This window comes from Monodelphis domestica, chromosome 7 (genome assembly GCF_027887165.1).
Source record: "Monodelphis domestica isolate mMonDom1 chromosome 7, mMonDom1.pri, whole genome shotgun sequence".
In the NCBI taxonomy this organism is placed as follows: Eukaryota; Metazoa; Chordata; class Mammalia; order Didelphimorphia; family Didelphidae; genus Monodelphis; species Monodelphis domestica.
This window is the reverse complement of record NC_077233.1, coordinates 115,986,062-116,004,704: the sequence shown is the minus strand read 5'-3', so window position 1 is coordinate 116,004,704 and position 18,643 is coordinate 115,986,062. Positions and strand designations below refer to the sequence as shown.

Sequence of the window (18,643 nt, the reverse complement as noted above, 5' to 3'; positions counted from 1 at the left end):
AAAATTTCTTACCAAGTTACGCTTTTTTAATGGTAGAAAGTAGTAATAGTGGCAGAAAGAAAACATCAAAGCGTAGCAAGTAAGAACCTCTGTGTAGAAACATAGTTGCAGAAAAAGCCAATGATTATCTTCGCCAACACAATTATTAATCCTGCAGAGAGAAAAAATGAATGCTAAATTTAAAAATTGGAAGCAAGTCAATTTTGAAATGTTCAGAATCAGTTTCTGAAGAAAAAAGAAGGTACAATTTAACTTTTATTACAACTAAACAGGATTGCTAGGCCCATTCAATACAAGAGGAAAAGTAGCAAATATTAGAAACTACAATATAAAATAGCAATGCAATTGTGGAGCATTTTATACTTAACATACTTTATATTCAAAGAATATATTTTATACTTGAAGAATCATGCATGCTAAATATCACTTCCCATACATTTTTTCACGAGGATGCAGTGAGGTCAATAGGGAAAGTCTCACTACCATTTTACAGTGAGATGAGTTAGTAATGACAGAGTCAAGTTTATGATGTAGTTCCTTTGACTCTTGTTTCATTGGTACACATCTACATTCTAGGAAAAAGAATAACTCGAATCCGGAAAAAAATAACTTTTTCAAAGTTTGTGTTTGAAATTATCATTTCTTGGAAATCAGGGTGCTATGAATTAGAATGCATACTGTCAAAACTAGACAGAATTTTTCTTATTTGGGCACAATTTTTTTTCATTTTGTTTGCTTATTTTTAAAGAATAAGATTGTCTTACCAACACATTTTTCTGCCCATTCTGCTAATTGTTCACATTGTGAGGAATTGGGGTTAAGGGTGAATGTGAAAGTATTTTCTGATGAACATTTATCAATTTGGAATTTTATTTTAAAATTTAATTATTTAATGAATAATACATCTAAAAAGTTAAAAAGGAAAATGTTTATCTTATTTCACATGTAAATACAATTCTGGAAAATTTTTCAAAACTTGGCATCAAGTATGCTATTATAAAGCTCAAATCCAATTATACATATTAACCATTATAAAACTTAAGAATGGTTACATATAATATACCCTATAACTTCTCTTGAAATTATAAGCCTGATAACTCATCAGTCTAACAGAAGTGATTCATTCTGACTCATTTTGCTTACAAAAATTACACACCCTTACTTGTAAAAAACAGGAAAAACATACATCTTCACCATATCTACTTTGACACTAGTTAGAAATATCTCTAGAATATATATCTGCTAATAGCAATAGCTAATACCAAATATTTTCAAATACAGCTCAAAGGAAGGCATAATTTTTATAACTGGTACAAAATTAAATAAAATACTTTTTATCCTAAACATTTTTAATTTGTAAAAATGTAGCTAATTTCTTCACTATCATGTAACAGTTTAATGCAAAATTGCTTGATTTACTACTCCAACAAAATCCCTGAGGCCAAAATCCTAAAAAATTCAAAATTATTTCATTATATCAAAGTAGCATTAATTTGTCACTCTCTGAGGGGAAAAATTATATACAACAGCAGTTAATATGGAAGAATCACAATCCTATAATGAATTATCCTTTTAGATTTTTCTTCTAAGAAGGACAGTTTTCTACAATTTCACTTTCTAAATAAAAAATTATCTAGAAGAAATAGAGGTATTTGTGATAATTATCACAGAAATAAAATGAAATTTAAAGCATCAGTTACATTTAAAATAAACAAAAGAATTTAAATTTAATTAAAGTGTCAAGTTATGTAGGTGTCATCTATTTATCTATTGTATCTATCTATAATCCTTAACCCTACAAAACACTTCAAAATCCCGACATTATAAATCTTTTTTTCTTCCCTACCCCCATCCCAAGCAGTTCATATGGCAATGTTTGTACCATTTATTTTTTGAGCTCTGTAAATTAAGGAATATACTTTTCAAATTATAAATTATCTCCCTCCTTATAGCTATTGCTGACTTCCTTGGCTTTCTTTAAGTTGAAGCTAAAATCTAACCTTTTACAAGAATTCTTTGTAATCACCCTTAATGCTAGTGCCTTCTGTTAATTATGTGCAATTTATCATGTATGTATGTAAATAAAACACACATATATAGCATATATGTATGTATATGTATACATATATAGCATATATGTATGTATATGTATACATATATATATATAATATGTGTATAAAATCATCTTTGTATATAGTTGTTAGCATGTGGTCTCCCCCGTTGGACTATGAATTTCTTGGGTCTATTTTTTGCCTTTCTTTGTAACACAGCACTTGGTACAGAGCCTAGTACATAAATGTTTAATGTTTGTTTCTGGACTGATAATAAAGAATCTTATTAAATATTTGACACAGACAATGAAAACTAGGACACTTACACTGAATGAAGATAGTAAAACTAAAGAGCTATCTGAGTTTTGGTCTTTTAATCTTAAGGCTGACAACAAATGAAACATAAGAGCCCAGAAAAAATTTCCCCAAAGAGTACTAACTCTTCTCTAACTCATTTTATCTATCCTATCACTCTCTTTTCCCGTGTCCTTAATTATGTCAAGGGCTTTGGTCTTAGCCTTATAGCCTGAATCTCTTCGAAGTTCTCTTACTCTCCCTCACTCTCCCACATCCCAAGAAGCTAATTGCATCTGTGAAAGCCAAACACTTAAGAATAATTTCTATGTCACTATAACTGATAAAATGATAGCACACTGTCACACAAAATTAAGAGGAATTTATTTCTTCATTTTTTTAAATGGCATTGTTTTCTGTTCAAAAAGTTTACAAATGAGTGTCTTTGTTATGATTTTTAATTCTTCATGAGGTTTAAATTTTGTTTTCTTTTTAAAGAAAGAATTCATTTAAGGCTGGCACATTTTCATATTCAATAATCAGAAACATTCCTTTAACAGAAACTAGAACTCAAATGTGTGAAGCAATTAGAGTGAGTTAACTTTTTTGTGCAAGATTTGAAACTGTATTTAAAATTAGCTCTTTCTCAGGATAATGATGACTATTTTGTCTTAACCCAATTTATTACATCAAAAAAAGTACTGTTGACATCTGTCAGATCAAAAAAATTAAACTCTTTTGATTTTATACTAGAGCAATATATTTTTACTAAAGCTTTCTGATATTTTCCCCTAAGCTCAGTAAAAATTTACAACTTTAAATATGTCTTAAATTTATAGACATTGTCCAATCAATTTGGGGGAAAATTATCAAAATAAATTTAGCCAAAATAAGAATATTTTTATTTATATTGTTAAGTAAAGTGGCAAGATCAGCTTTGACTAAATTTCTAAAGAAATGCTATTACCATATATATTTTGTAGTTCTCATCTTTTTCTTATATACTTAGCTGCATTCATATAAATTTGTATGTCTATACATAATAATGTATACAAACAAATTTGCTACCCAAATAAAAATGTTTATACAAAAAAAGAATTACATATAATTCCTTCTTTTGCACAGATATTTTGCAAAAGCTTTGTAGTAGCGGAACAATGCAGAAATCCTGTAAAATTTCAAGTTTTAAAAAAGTAGCTTTCTAAAGCATATTTTCTTACAAGTTCTTAGATGTTACAAGAGAGCCCCCTATTGACCAAAAAGGTCAACATAGTTCTGTACATACAATCTCTGCCCCACTTTCAATTCTCAATTCACAAAATGATGATGGAATTTTAGGAAAGAGAACTATATGTGATGTTTATAAGGCTGTTTTCAAACCAGATCAAACCAGACTCTTATATTGATATTAGTTAATTCTGAGAAAAATAAATCTCAAGGGACATCAAAAGGTATAGTTTGAGGGCCTGGAAAAGGAGGGAGAATTGGTCATTTTACTGTCCAGAAACTGGGTATGTCTGCTATCAATGTAGAACCCTTCCTATTTTGCAGATTAGAGATAATAGGAGGAATTTAAACATTCATGGAAACTGGCATACAATGGGATATAGTGTGATAAAAAATAATTAATCTTGTCTTACCATGGACAATGATGATCCATTCTCCTAACACAATGACCACATCGGCTGCAGTGATGGGAACGCTTTGGTCTCATCAAATTGCATTTATTGCATAATTCCCAAAATTCCCTTTCTAAAAAAAATTAAAAGTTGAGTGAAATTACTCTGTGTTTCAACTGTTATCAAGACTTCATAGGAAGACAGATTTTAAGAGGTGTATAAGAAATTGATTTTCATATATAAGTTAAGTATATAGGCTATCCCCAAAAGTTGAATGTGTTAACTGCTAAACCATAAACCCTGTGATGAAGGCAAAAGAAAAAGAGGATAGCAGAGGATGAGATGGATAGATAGTGTTCTGGAAGCAACAAACATAAGTTTGGACAGACTTCAGGAGACAGTGGAGGACAAAAAAGCTTAATATACTATGATTCATGGGGTCATGAAGAGTCAAACACAACTAAACAATTGAACAACAACCTCATGTGATAATCTGTTTTGTTTTATATTACTTGTTATTAAAAACATTTAAAGGAAAATTAAAATCAGATTAAATACAGAATATAAATATCACTATCTATATGAGGCATCCAAATCTTTTGAATTTAATAGAATTGTGTTAAAATGAGTATGTTGATAAAAATTATATTACCAAACTACAACCCAAAATACTTTGTTCTCTCCCTATCTGTAATGATCAAGTAATTCAAAATACTTTTAATTAATTAGTAAAGAGGAAAGAGATCATGTATACAAGAATTCTATGTCAAATATGTTTTTGTTGTTTGGCTTTAATGGAAGTTTGAGAATGTCAATGAATTTTGCTTAGAGGGTGGAAATGTTTGCTATAGTAACTGAAGTGATGCCTACAAAGAATTTTAATTCAAGGTGTTTAGCTAAGGCTTTGCTCCTTTATCAAGTTACAATAACAACTGCTCATTTTCTTAAGTCCTCAGATACTTAGATGAGCACATAAGAAAAAACAGTTACAGTGTTGCTCTGCACAAAATTTAATGTAACTGGTTAATAATACATTTATTAAAGATCATCTGCCAAGCTGAGGAGGGAACAGTTTTGTTATTCAGGTGCTTTACCTAAAAATTACTGATTAATTCAAATTCTACAAACATTTATTAAGAGTAATTGTGATCTGAAAGGCATCATGGTATTTACTAGGTATACTAAATAACAAATGGCAATCTGGTCTCAAAGATCTTATTATGTAATAGGAACGACAGACACAGGTATGATACAAGGTAGGCATCATTAAAAAAAAGTTTACATAAAATGTTTTAAGAAATGTAGGAGAGAGATCACTTTCATCAGGGTGTGTAGGAAAACTTCATGAGAAAGTGGTGCCTGAGCTGGGCCAGTACAGAAGTGGATTTTAATGGTCAGAAAAATAAGGACTGGGAGCTTTCCAAACATGGCCAATAGCTGATAGAGTCATGAGTACAGGATGAGATGGGGAAAAGGCTAATTGTCTAGTTTGTCTGAAATATGAGTATGTGAAGAAAAGCAAAATGAAATACAGCTGGAAAAGGTAGATTGATTTTATGATCTCATAACTTCAAAGGCTTTGTTAAGAAATTTATATTTTATGCTAAGGCAATGGGAAGCCATTTAAAGTTTTTTGAGTAGTCAAGCAATAGGATGTGGCCTATATATTAGTAAATTGTTGGTAGCTCTGTGAAGTTTGGATGGGGAAAGTCAGAAGGCATGGAAATAAATAGCAGGGCTATCTATATAAAGACTTCCAAACATGCCCTGGGAGAGTTAAGCTATGAATCTCACTCTGATTAGGGAGAGTCTACGGATTATACATAATATATACATACATTCATACATACATATATAATAGTACCTTTATAAATAGCATTTGTGTATTTATTATCATATAATTATATATTGTATAATAAATGTTTATATATGCCAAACAATGAACCAGGTGCTTTTTTTTTACAAATATAACTGCATTTGATATATCTAGCTATCTTCAGATCTACCATACTTCATCCAGTCCATGCTCTTGCAATTTATCTTACTCTGTCTTCTCAACTCCCTTTCTACTGAACAGTACCAAATCAACTCTACTTTTGCTTCTATAAAGACCAAATCAGTCAAATGCCCTTTGTATTATTCATTGATTTAGTGACTTCTCGGATCAAATACCATTTTCTGGTCACCACTCCCTTTTGAAAGTAGAGACTATCTCAGTTTTTTTCATTTGTATGCTCAGGACTTAGAAAAAAGCCTAGAACATAGTAAACATATATTACTCTTCCATTCATCCAGTCAGGATACTTCTTTATAATGGTATTGACAAAAATGAATTTTTACCTGTACTAGTCTTATTTCATCACTTGACTTAAAAAAAAATCTTACCAGTGCTTCATTATTGATACAATGATAATAATAAAAACTAACAATATTAACATATGTGTAGGATTTATCCATTCACAAACAGAATATGGAAATGGAAATGTATTATGAAAATATGAAATAAAAATATAATTTATTCTAATATTGGATATTGTGCTTTGAAATTTTGTCTATCATGTCATTCTTCATTAGTTTTGATTCCTTTTTATGCTCAAGATATTAAACAAGGGTCAAAAAACAAAGCCAACTAAAATTTTTGTAGTTATATTTTCCATAAGAAGTTAAAAATACACTGACACTAATAAAAATAAACAACTTATTTCTACTGACCAAAACTCCCAAAGATCAATATTAATTATGCTTAAACCTACCACTGCCTTAATAAGAAACAATATAAGGTTCTTCACAAAGAATCAAAGCAGAAGGAAGCCAATCTTTAGACATTAGCAGATTTGATACTTCAATGATCCAGTAAATCTGAGATCTTAATGATGTTAGTATTCCCTTGAAAAAATGAAGAGGTTAAGCCATGACTGCCTATACTGTAAGGCTTCTTTTATCAATATTCCCGCTAATATGCTAGAAAGTATCCAAGAACAAAGAACAGAGAGTTATCAGTTATTCCTGTAGCAGTTAACCAGCAAGCATTCTGTAAACACCTACACTGATGGATGTTAAAGATAAAAAACAAAAATGAGTCAGTCCAAGCCTTCAAGGAGCCTAAATTCTATCAAAGGAGACAAGATATATTTGTATAAGTATATATAAAATACATTTTTTAAAAGCATGTAATTTTGAGGAAGAAGGTATCGGCATTTGGGGGAATCACTTTAGATGGAAATCAGGGATCTCAGCTATCTAATCAAACCATTTTTTTTCTGGTGTAAGAGAGAAAATCAAATCCAGAAATGCAAAGGAACAGCCCAAGTGGGAGAAGGGCAAAGAAGGTTCAAGATTCCAGAAAAGAACAGAGGAGGGGTGGGAAGTTGAAACTGCCAGTTCTTTTCAGATCTCCTGGAGTGGATGGTCTGAGAAGAGGACCTCTGAGACAAAGGATCCCTCTGAACACTGACTGCCTTCCAGTGAACCTTTAAATCTCTCTGGTTCCAGCTGAAGACAAAAAAAAGTAGACTGGGACTTTACAGAAAGCCATCTACTAAGAAGATTTCTCTCTATCCTCAAAATTGTCCTGGACTTCAACTCTTAGCCATATTAGCTTAGGAAGAAGGACAAACCCAACAACTGACCAAAAGGAGGGTCAGGCAGACAGCCTAAACCCCTCAGGATTTGGGGGGAGGTCAGTTGTTAAGTCATAGGGATTCCTATCTCCCACTTTCCTCACCCAACACCCTCATTCTCCCTGCCTTGTGAGTTCCCAAGAATAAAGTGTTATCCCTTTAGATCAGATCTGCCTGCTTTCTAACATCAAGGAAGGGGATTGAAGATTTGGGGAGAATCATAACTTTCCCCCCAAGGAAGAGTGCTAGCTCCAGACCAGGGCTGAGGAGTAATTCAGGTCTCAAAAGGGAAGAGTGGCAGGTGGGATACTGGGAGAATTCAGAGGCAGAAGAGTTACCCTGCCTCTCAGCAACAGCCAAGATCAAGAAGGGAGGCAGTGGGTCATCTCTCTAAGACCTTCTCCTCCAGTCCTTAACCTCCATATCCCAAACCTGATCTCCAAGGAGACATTTCGCCCCTCTGGAAGACAATTTGTGCTGTCCTCTCCAAGGGGAAGAAAGGGGAGAATCAATCTCTCCCACTCTCCCATTTCTTTAGATCTGTCACACCCCTCTCTCTCATTCCCCAGTGTGAGTGTACTTGACCTCCTTCTGGTCATATATTACACTGGTTATATTAAAAATGTCTATGATGACATCCTTGATAAAAGTTCTCCTCATTTATATAATGTTACAGCTTACTAGCACCCAGCATGAGCCTTCTTCTTTTCCATTTGAGTGATTCTCATGATTCTTTGGACACTATAGTATTCCATGATTCACAGTCATAGTACATCACCTAAAGAAGATTGTTTAAAAACAAAAAACAAAACGGGGGCCTTTATTTCAGGAAGAAACTGACTTAACAGTAACTGATCATTTTAAAAACAATTTGTTTCAGCTTCCAAATTGTTATTAAACACCAAGCATTTAATGCATGTTCTGCTACAGAGATATATGAAAAAGGCATCGACAATGTGGATAAAATGTACACTCATTTGAATAAGCTTCTTTTATCAGTACCAGGACTAAGCAGGTGTGGGGAGAATGATACACAAGGACTTCACAAAGCCATGAATATCTTCTCCATTTTAACCTATCATAGCTTTTCTTTTAATTTTTTTCATGCAAAAAAAAAGTATTATTTGTGCTTTTCTTATATCAATATCAGGTCTCAGTAATTCCTCCTTTCTCCCAACAAAACCTAGATGTATAGGTGAGCAAAACAAAACCACTTAGCCACTGCTTGACTCTCTCTCTCTCTCTCTCTCTCTCTCTCTCTCTGTCTCTCTCTCTCTTTCTCTCTCTCTCTCTCCACACACACACACACACACACACACACACACACACACACACACACACACATATATATACACCTCTTTCTGTAACCTTATTTCAACACCTAAAAGGAGAGGCATTTTTCATCATTATCATTCTTGAGTCTATCACAATAATAGAATCATAGAATCTCAGACCCATAGTAGGCATCCAGTCTTTCTGGCACTTTAAAAATTTCTAAATACTGTGCATGTACACACAAGTTAATTAATGTAAGATAATAAAAACAAACACAAAGTCAAGAATCTTTTCTATCATCCTGTAAAATTTTCTATTTCTCCAAGGATAAATTATCACCAGGGACCTCTATACCACCACAGAAAAAAAAATATGCAAAATATTTTTTCTATAGAAAGAGGCCCTCTGAAGGCTAAATAGCAAAAACTCCTGGATAAATTGAGATTCACATCAATTCTGAAATTCAAACTAAGTATTTTTAAACATTAGAAAATTATATATCAACTGTTTTGAATCACCACTTGTTAAATATTTCCAACCACCAGTAATTAGTAAAATGGTAGCTGACTGACTGGCTAGAGTAAAATATCTCAACTTTTCATTGCACCTTTAATATACATATAAAGATGGCAGAAATATCAATAATTATACCTGATACTTTAGCTATTTCATCTATATGATAAGAAAAATAAATCTACAGCATATTTAAAGGCTAATATTTATGCCGCATTCTATCTATATTATCTCATTTAAATAAAGCTCAACTGTCTCCTTGCCCTTTGAAGCAGGAGTTTTAGGCACGCACCACCACATCTGTGTTTTCAGTTAATACAAAAAATTCCTCAACCATGTTCATGAAGAACAGGGGAAAAGATGCTGCTCTCTGGAAATGACTTCACTTTTTTTAAGTGAATCATGAGGCAAGATTTTCAGATGAATGGGTTGGGATAGGGAAAGCTATGAGACACTTGGATGAAAAAGTTTAGAAAATCCACTGTGGTGAGTGGGGCAGTGAATCAATGAGAGAGGAATAAAAGAACTGCTTTGCTACAGTGAGGACCCCATTAAAATCATATACCAGGGAGAAGCTGGGTAGCTCAGTGGATTGAGAGCCAGGTCTGGAGATGGGAGGTTCTAGGTTCAAATCTGGCCTCAGACACTACCTAACTCTGTGACCCGGAGCAAATCACTTAACCCCCATTGCCTAGCCCTTACCACTCTTCTGCCCTGAAACCAATACATAGTATTGATTCTAAGATAGAAAGTAAGGGGGTAAAAAAAAAAAAGATCATATACCATGAACTTGTAGCGGATCTTGTTAGCAAAGTTTTTTTTTTTTTAATTTCTTTTGGCTTCATTCAGCAGCAAATGAGTAGGTGTGAAGACAACAGATGGTGGAAGTCATCCTAGGTTATGGTTTGGCAAGACAAAATAGGATAAAGGAGCAAAGAACTCAGAGAAGTGGACAGTATGTAGGCAAACTCATTTACCAAGGTATTATGATGAAGAAGGAAAGAGTACAATCAGGGCTAAAGACAAAATATAAAATTTAAAGCTTTTGAGCACATAAAAGCAATAAGGATAGAGTTAGAAAAGAAAAGGTAGAGTAAGGGGATTATTTTCACAAATATTACTGATATATAAGATTTACTGGAATCAGACAAAAATATAACACTAAGAATCATTCTAATAGACAAGGGACTGATGAGAAATATAAATTAAAGCTTAGAGGATTCTTGTCATACCATACAAAATGATGAGCTTGGCAACAGATAATACTACAAAATGGAAAAATAGATAAGACTCTCTCCCCATACTTATTGGTGGAGTTATGGAGTTATCCAAACTATTCTCAATATGAATTTGAAATTATATAAGAAATATCACTGAACTGCTCACACCATTTGACTCATCTATTCTACAAGTAGGCATGTGTTACTACAAGTAGAGGAAAGATGAAAAAAGATCTGATATACATCAAAATATTCTTGTAGTAGCAAAAAAACAGAAATAAAGCTGATGTCATCTACTGGAAGATGGCTGAAAAAGTTATGGCATATCTATGAATGGAGCAAAATATTATAAATATGAATAATTCATAGAAAAAAGTAAAGATTTTATGTGCTGATCCAGAGTGGGTTAAGCCAAACCATGGATAGTATCACCAGTGACAACAAAGTAAGCAAAGAGATGACAAAAACTGAATCACTGAGTAACTGGAAAACCAGTGATGGCTGTGGAACACAGAATATAAAATGGTACATTTCCTTGGCTGAAATGATAGAAGACTACTATGTTAAAATGTTATAATACTGTATACATTGTGAAATGCGGTCACTGTCTCAGATAGAAGTTTTTGCTTAACTATTTTTCTTTATCAGAGGAAGATTTATGCCTGAGAGAGGAGAGAGGGAGGGTTGAAATGCTGGATTTCCATAAAGACATAAAAAGTATCAATATAATATACTAAATAAAAGCATCACAAAAAAACTTATCAGCTGGGAATTAAGTACATTATTTCTGAAAAATCTAATACCTCCATGTGGAATCTTTGGATTTTCAGGGAGTCTTCCTGGATCAGTTATTGAGGCTCTCACTAAGGCCACCAAACAAAACATAGCAATACCATAGAAGACTGGAAAAAAAGAGACAACCATTTTACTCATCAAGATACTTGTCATTAATTAACATTTGACTTTAAAATATATACTTTAATACACATTGTAAAAATAAAATAATTTTCCCAAAAAGACATTAATAAAATAGGTCTTATTTGGTGACCAACTGATACTAACCGTATGTAATATAGGGTTAATATAAGTTCACCAGCCTTAAATAAAATAAAATTCTTATCTCATGCCTGACCTATACAATATAGCTTTATCTGAATATTCCCATACCTAGTATCTTCCCCAGTTAAATTCAGCATATACAACTCTAATCACTTTCAAGTCCTTGCTTAAAGATTTTCAATGGTTCTTCATTACCTAGGGTGCAACACCTAAATACCACACCCAGATATATGTTCTCTGCAATCTGACATCTGTATAACCTTTCTGCTCCAGACAAACTGGTACTCACACTCTTCCACCATCCTGGAATACTTTACTCCAATACTCCTACAAATTCCTCACTTATCCTACAAGAATTGTTTTCAAGTATCACCTGCTCCATGACTCTTTCTGACCACTCAATACTAGATTAAGTTCTCTCTCTCGAAATTTTCTTTACATACTACTGTGTATAATAAAAATCAAATTCATGGCTAAGATGTTCATTGGAATTTTTTATCTTTTAAGTGTTCGGGAAAGAAATAAGAACTTGGAAACTGGTATTTGTAGTACAAATATATTATAACACAAACTTGAAACAAATATATGCTACCGATATGGACAAAAGTCTGCCCTGCTCATCTGATACACAACTTGGTGCCTTGGCATTGCATATAGATTTTATGAGATCAGTAAATTGAGCAAGTCTCTTCATCTTCTCTGGCCTGAGTTTCCTACCCTCTAAAAAGAGGAGGCTGGACCAAATAATCTCTTATGAGCCCCCCAAAAGGCAGCATTCTGCATGATTCTAAATGAAGTAGACAAGTTCAAAACCAGTAGATCCTCCAATTAAAGAAGTACTTTAATAGGTTATAACTGACAATGAAATATAAAACAATAGTTTCCCAAAATCAATTATCACATAAAAATAAAACAAAAGTTCACAAAGCCAAATTACCAAATATCTCAACAGGGCACATTATTAAAACAGTATCTATTGACAATAAGATGTATGAGAGCATCTTCCCAACAGTCTTGGTGTATCAGTGCCTACTAGAGTGTATTAATAGCTAAAAAAAAAACTTAAAAGTTTAGAAATTCTTTTATCAGCTTTTTCTTTAGTGATAGAAATGTACTGGAAATGTAGGACAGATTTAATATTACTTCATTTTCATGAGGTAGACTGATCTTTGTTATTGGTTATTCTTTGTAGCTTCTAAAAATCTTTTCCATATCTGAGCAGAATTAAAATTCAAAATTAGGCAAGTTTGTATACACTTCCCATTTCCACAAATACTTAATAATGTAAGTTGATGAATCAGTAAGCTAGTCACACAGGACTAAAGAGTTTCTTCTAAAATTATAAGACAACAGAACACAACATGATGCAAGAAAGCAGAAAAAAAGCTCATAGATTTAGAGGTGGAAGGGGCTATAGAAGTCAAGCTAATCCAACTCCCTCATTTTATACATGATAAAACTGAAGTCCAGAAAGCTTCAGTGACTTTCCCAAGGTAAGATAGCTGGTAACTATCTATGCCAGGATCCAAACTTGGGATTTCCTAACAAGTCTATTGATCTATCTACTATTACCAACCTCTCTCAAAATGAAATAAAAGTTTAAGTAAAATAAGAAAATTGCAAACTTAAAATTCAAATACATAAAAAACACAGAATACAAATCACAAAGGGCTAATGAACAGTGGTATACTTTGACATCATTTACTGACTGGAGGAATTTGTAGGATTATCTGTTGATCTACCTAGGCTTCATTCATATTGCATTGCTTCTCCAAGAGATGGAAGTCACTGGGAAAAAATCTCATAAACAAATTCACCTGTAATTTTACCCGAGTTCAGTTTAGTCCAATTAATGATATATGCTGGGCAAATTAACGATCTAAATAATACTGGAAAGTGAAATCTTTAAAATACTGCAAAACAAACTTTTCTAGCATTCACTAAAACTCTATTTCCTAAAGCACATCCCCCAGCAAAGTAGAATCATAATGCAAGTTTTGTTTTGAAACTCTTCTCAAACAATTAGTCATTTGATTATGTTAATGTTATAATTATTGTTATGTATATACATATGTAATTGCAAAATAACAAAAAACTCATTTAAAATATTTCATATGAAAAAGGCTTCTATAGTGGACTCCCAAACTTACACAAGCTATTCGAAAATCCAAATTGCTCTCAATGTTACTATAAGTGATGTTAGAGCTGAATGGGGCCTTAGAGATCTAATTCAATCTTCTCATTTGAAGAAAGTAAGATCTACCTAAAGATGTAAATAAATGCCCCAAATCATCATGGGCAGTTGTAGATCATTCAGTTTGCTTTCTTATTGATGTTTCCCTACACCATTCCAAAAACTCCTCCTTCATGTCATCATATTAAAGAACTTAAAAAAATTTTAGTAAGATATTTTCATAGAATTATGAATTGAGATGATAGGTATCTGAGAGGTCACTGAGTTCACCCCTCTGTTTCACAAATGGAGAAAATTATCCAGATCCAGAGAAATTAAACTTGTCCCAAAAATACCCAGTTCAAGATGGCATTTAAAGTCAGTTTTTCCTGACATTGACTTCAGAACTTTATCTACTATATCAAGCTACAAGTGTTAGGCCATTTTTTCTGAATGCTTTCTCAATGTTCAATTTATTAATCTACTTGGTACTAAAAGGAAAGTCATTATTATCAAAAAAAATTTACATGGAGAAAAAGTCTGTTATATAAAGAAAAAAAAGACATATAAACTTACATATTATCAATATGCCCGGAATATGTCCTTCTTCATAGTGAGGAAAGAGGACAATTTTGGGAATTATAACAATATTGTATAACCAGACAAAGACAATCAAACCCATGCAGCACCAACCATGTGGGTCAACGACAAAATGAATCCGAAGACCCATTGTATAATTTTATGATCAATAGTCAACAAGGTAAGGTGATCCTAAAGGAGAAAAAAATTAATTAGATTAGAGGAGAAAAGGTAGAATAGCATTTATGCTCAAATGAAAATAATTTTCAAACACTTTCCACATATTTTATTTTTCTTTAAAAAATAAAATACAAATAGAGCTAACATATTCAAACTTTGCCACTAAGTAGAAGGAAGAAGATGGAAATATTTTTTTTATTTGATGAGCATTTTGCAGAGAGGATAGAAATGGAGATTATAATTTCACTAGGATTGGAAATAAAGAATCCCTCTATCAGTGCATTTCAGCAACTATTCTGCATTTAAAATGTTAATCTGGGGCATGGAAAGACTAAATAATTTGGCCAAGGTCACTCAGTCAGTAGGTACCATAGCAGGACTTGAATCCAAATCACTGCCTTTGAGGTCAATTCTCAACCTTTTATATAATGCTGGTTCATTTGATAAGTATAAAATTATTTATTTTAAATTTTTAATCATTAATATATTTTAAGGAATATGACTAAAATGTTTCCTTTCAAGTTAAGAGAATTGATAACTAGATACATCTGAATTCAGATGTAGAAACCAAAAATAATCTATTAGTGATATGTAACTCTCAAAAAAAAACCCAAAGTAAAAGAGTTAGGTCTTCAAAAAAAATCATTCTGTACTGTTCCTATTATATATGGATTTTAATTTTTTTAATTCAGCTTTATTACTATGCCACCAAAGTACCATTTGATTGACTTGGCAATTAGATACTTATGCTATAGGTAGCATGGTACCAAATTAAATATCTTAAAACACTACATAAACCAACTTTTAAAATTAAATTAATAAGCTCAAAAATTTTACCGGGACTATACAATATTAATGGGGATGGGAATTTTGGTGAAATTTTCCAAGTTCTGCTATGATTTCCTGCTGACATACTTGAATGTATTATTAAATGAAAAGTTGTATCATATGTGTAGGCAGGTCTGTATCAATGATATTCAAAGCTAGCAACTATTCTAGATGGAGTTTTGTAGCAAATGTTTTTCTTACAAAAAGGTTCTCCCTATAAACATACAAATAATGATGAAGCCAAAAAATACATATGATCAGAATTAAAATCTTTCCAAGTGACCAAGTTTCAAAAACACTTAGAATAATGGAGTCACAGAGGAACATCACATTTCTACTCATTCTAAAAATAACAATAGTGCTTAATCCTTTAAAAAAATCAGCATGAATTTGATTATCTTTACATTAGAAAGGCTAAAATATATGCTGATCTGATTAAATTCAAGGCAGCTCCAGAGGATGAATCTTGTTACCAACTGCTCTGCATCATCATTAAACTTAGAGAAGCTTGTATACTAGATAACATAGATCCCTAACATTTGCAAAAAGAATTTTAAGCATATTAAATTTTAAATATTCTGATTCATATTAAAATAAAGCTGCAGAAAATTCTTCAAGCAGTTTCAATTACTTTCACATACCTTTTTTATGTTTGACTACCTATTCTTAAATTTACTATCATCATTCAAATCCACAAAATATTAAATAACTTAAGTCTTCTCAATGGAATTAATCCATTTTGATTCTCATCTGTTGGTTGAAACGGATTAATTGAATTTCCACAAAAGAGTAAATGTTCATAACCCTAAAGTGAGAAGCCTCATTAACAGTGAATAACATACCTGTATCAGTTTTTGTCTCACATAGCATGGAAAAAAGAATAGTTTTAAAAGTTATCTCTGACCAAAACCTGTTAAGAAAGAAAAGGAAGGAAAAAATAAATGGTACATGGAAAATTACCTGTTTAGCTGAAAGAAGCACAGCATAATCCTTCTAATTTGGGTGTATGAGAAGAAACAGTTGTCCTCCAATAGTTCTAAATTAGATTAAAAGAGCAAACATATAACAGACAAATTTGGAAGATCTCTCCACTCAGCTAACATCTATTAGGTGTGGTCAGTGCCCAAACAGAAACTATTACACATCCTAAGCAGCAACCAGAACTTAATGCAATGCTGTAAGCTTGTCTTGAACAAGTGAGGCAGGAATAGCATTTGTAAAATACTTTCATTAGCTCTTGTGATTCCAACATACTAATTTGTAAATTAAAAGGTGAGCTCATAACTCAAACTTTTATTTAACTAGTAGACACTCAACTGATATTTCAACATTTCTTAAGATTGTATCAGGTCACTGTACTTCAATAGGGTGTGACTCACTTCATAAACATGTAAATTACTATAGCAAAAAAAAAATTACAGTTCAACTCTTCTATATGAGAGTAAATATTTACAAATTGTTTGACCTTTTCTTAATGATTAGATTTTTTTTCCTTTTGCTTTATCAAAGAACACTACTTTACAACAATAGACTCTCTTCGGGTCAAATATCATCATCTAATTATAAGAATAATTATGAGAAGCCAATAAGTATCATTCCAAAAATTTTAACATAACCTAAACAAATGCTAAACAATGGGAAATGGACAAAAGGTCAAGATATTGATCAATGATAATCACCTTTCCCAAAAAAGTTTAATGAATTCAAAGCAATCACCACAATGAAGAGGCCAAAATAACCTAGAAACCATCTCAGTCTGCAAATATTTGCCAAAAAGAGACATGGTACCCAAAGGCAACCATTCTGGAACATAAATTCATTTGTAAAACACTTTGGAGGGGGAGAGCATAAGATTATAAGTTGTATCATCTCAAAAAATAATGGAAAGAAGCAAAAGTAAAAATGAATGTTATGAAGACTTGGTAAGAAACACTAAAAATTTACATGATTCTAAGTGAATTCTTACATAAAATTAGCACAAGGGCAACAGAAATCCATAAAAATTAAAATAGAAAGGTCAACATTTCTATAATTATTATTTTTATCATCCATGAGAGTAAAACCATACATTGGGCCTGACATACAACTTCTGATATATTAAATAATAAAGTCAAAACAGCACTTAAGATTAAGTCTGAAAAAGGGCATAGATGGAAAAAACATAAAGTGACACAATGTAAGGTAAGCAGAGAACTGAGGAAAAAATAGGGTATCCCCAAATTATTAGTGTAGTTTTAAGCTTTAATAATTCTAGAAGTATAAATGCTACAAAATTCTCAAAATAATATTCCAAACTATTAACTATTTAAAATTTTAAAGTACTGATATTTCTTATTAAAATTCAAAATATCGATTGATTTTTGAACTTTGTAAAACTTTCATTAGCTACTAGGTGGCAACAATAGATTGCTGAGCCTGTAGTCAGGAAGATTCATCTTCCCAAGTTCAAAACTGACCTCAGACATTTACTGAAAAGACACAAATGAAAAATGACTAAACAAATAACAAAAAATAATCAGTTACTGCTCTGTGTTTGAAAAAACAACAGATCTGACATAACCCCATAAGAAAAAGTCTGAGGAAGACAAATTAGGTCACTTATATGTCCAAGCAAGAGGATCTCCCTCAGTTTAAGAAAGTTTCATCCAGAAATTCTCTCTCTCTCTCTCTCTCTCACACACACACACACACACACACACACACACACACACACACACACACACACAGAGTGCAATAACAAGGCAACTGATCTTGTTAACATTTATATTTAAAATATAGTATTAAATATTTAAATACATTAAAATAATTATTTTTAATGATGTTTTTGTAAGTTTGTAACATTTATTATTTAAGTTATTAATGCTTACAACTATACCAAGATTTTGGGGATGCCCTTATTGTTTTCCTAGGTCCCTTATTATTTCCACTGCATCAGTTTATGTCTTCCCATTCATGCTTTTTCAGTCTTCATCTTAACAAATACTAATCAAAGAGGACTCTCATCAAGGATTTAAAAAAATAACCAACTAACAACTATAAATATTTAACTTAGTAAACTTACCAATTTCAAATTTGCTGAGATGGCTATTACTTGTAATTTTTGTAGTACTAATTAGGAATTTTTTTCTTTCTTCATTCTTTAATACTACATCTGACCAAATGGATCCATCTTCAATAACAGTTCTCCTTGAAAGCCTATTAATGTTTTAATAAAAAATTATTACTCACAAAA

The 18,643-nt window shown here is 32.0% G+C and overlaps 1 protein-coding gene across 2 annotated transcripts in view; it reads right to left on the bottom strand.

Moving 5' to 3' along the window:
- ZDHHC21 (zinc finger DHHC-type palmitoyltransferase 21) overlaps positions 1–18,643 on the bottom strand; it is a 67,963-nt gene that overhangs the window by 41,310 nt on the left and 8,010 nt on the right. The window contains exons 4-9 of one of the 2 annotated variants that reach the window (XM_001365943.4): positions 18,473–18,606; positions 16,372–16,447; positions 14,401–14,595; positions 11,396–11,494; positions 3,986–4,097; positions 13–151 (exon numbers count right to left, since the gene is read on the bottom strand). In XM_001365943.4, coding sequence (XP_001365980.1) covers positions 13–151; positions 3,986–4,097; positions 11,396–11,494; positions 14,401–14,554 — 504 coding nt within the window. In that variant the 5' untranslated portion in view covers positions 14,555–14,595; positions 16,372–16,447; positions 18,473–18,606. Of the gene's footprint in view, positions 1–12; positions 152–3,985; positions 4,098–8,265; positions 8,363–11,395; positions 11,495–14,400; positions 14,596–16,371; positions 16,448–18,472; positions 18,607–18,643 lie in introns of those variants that run through there. The other variant, XM_056805358.1, reaches the window with a different exon arrangement.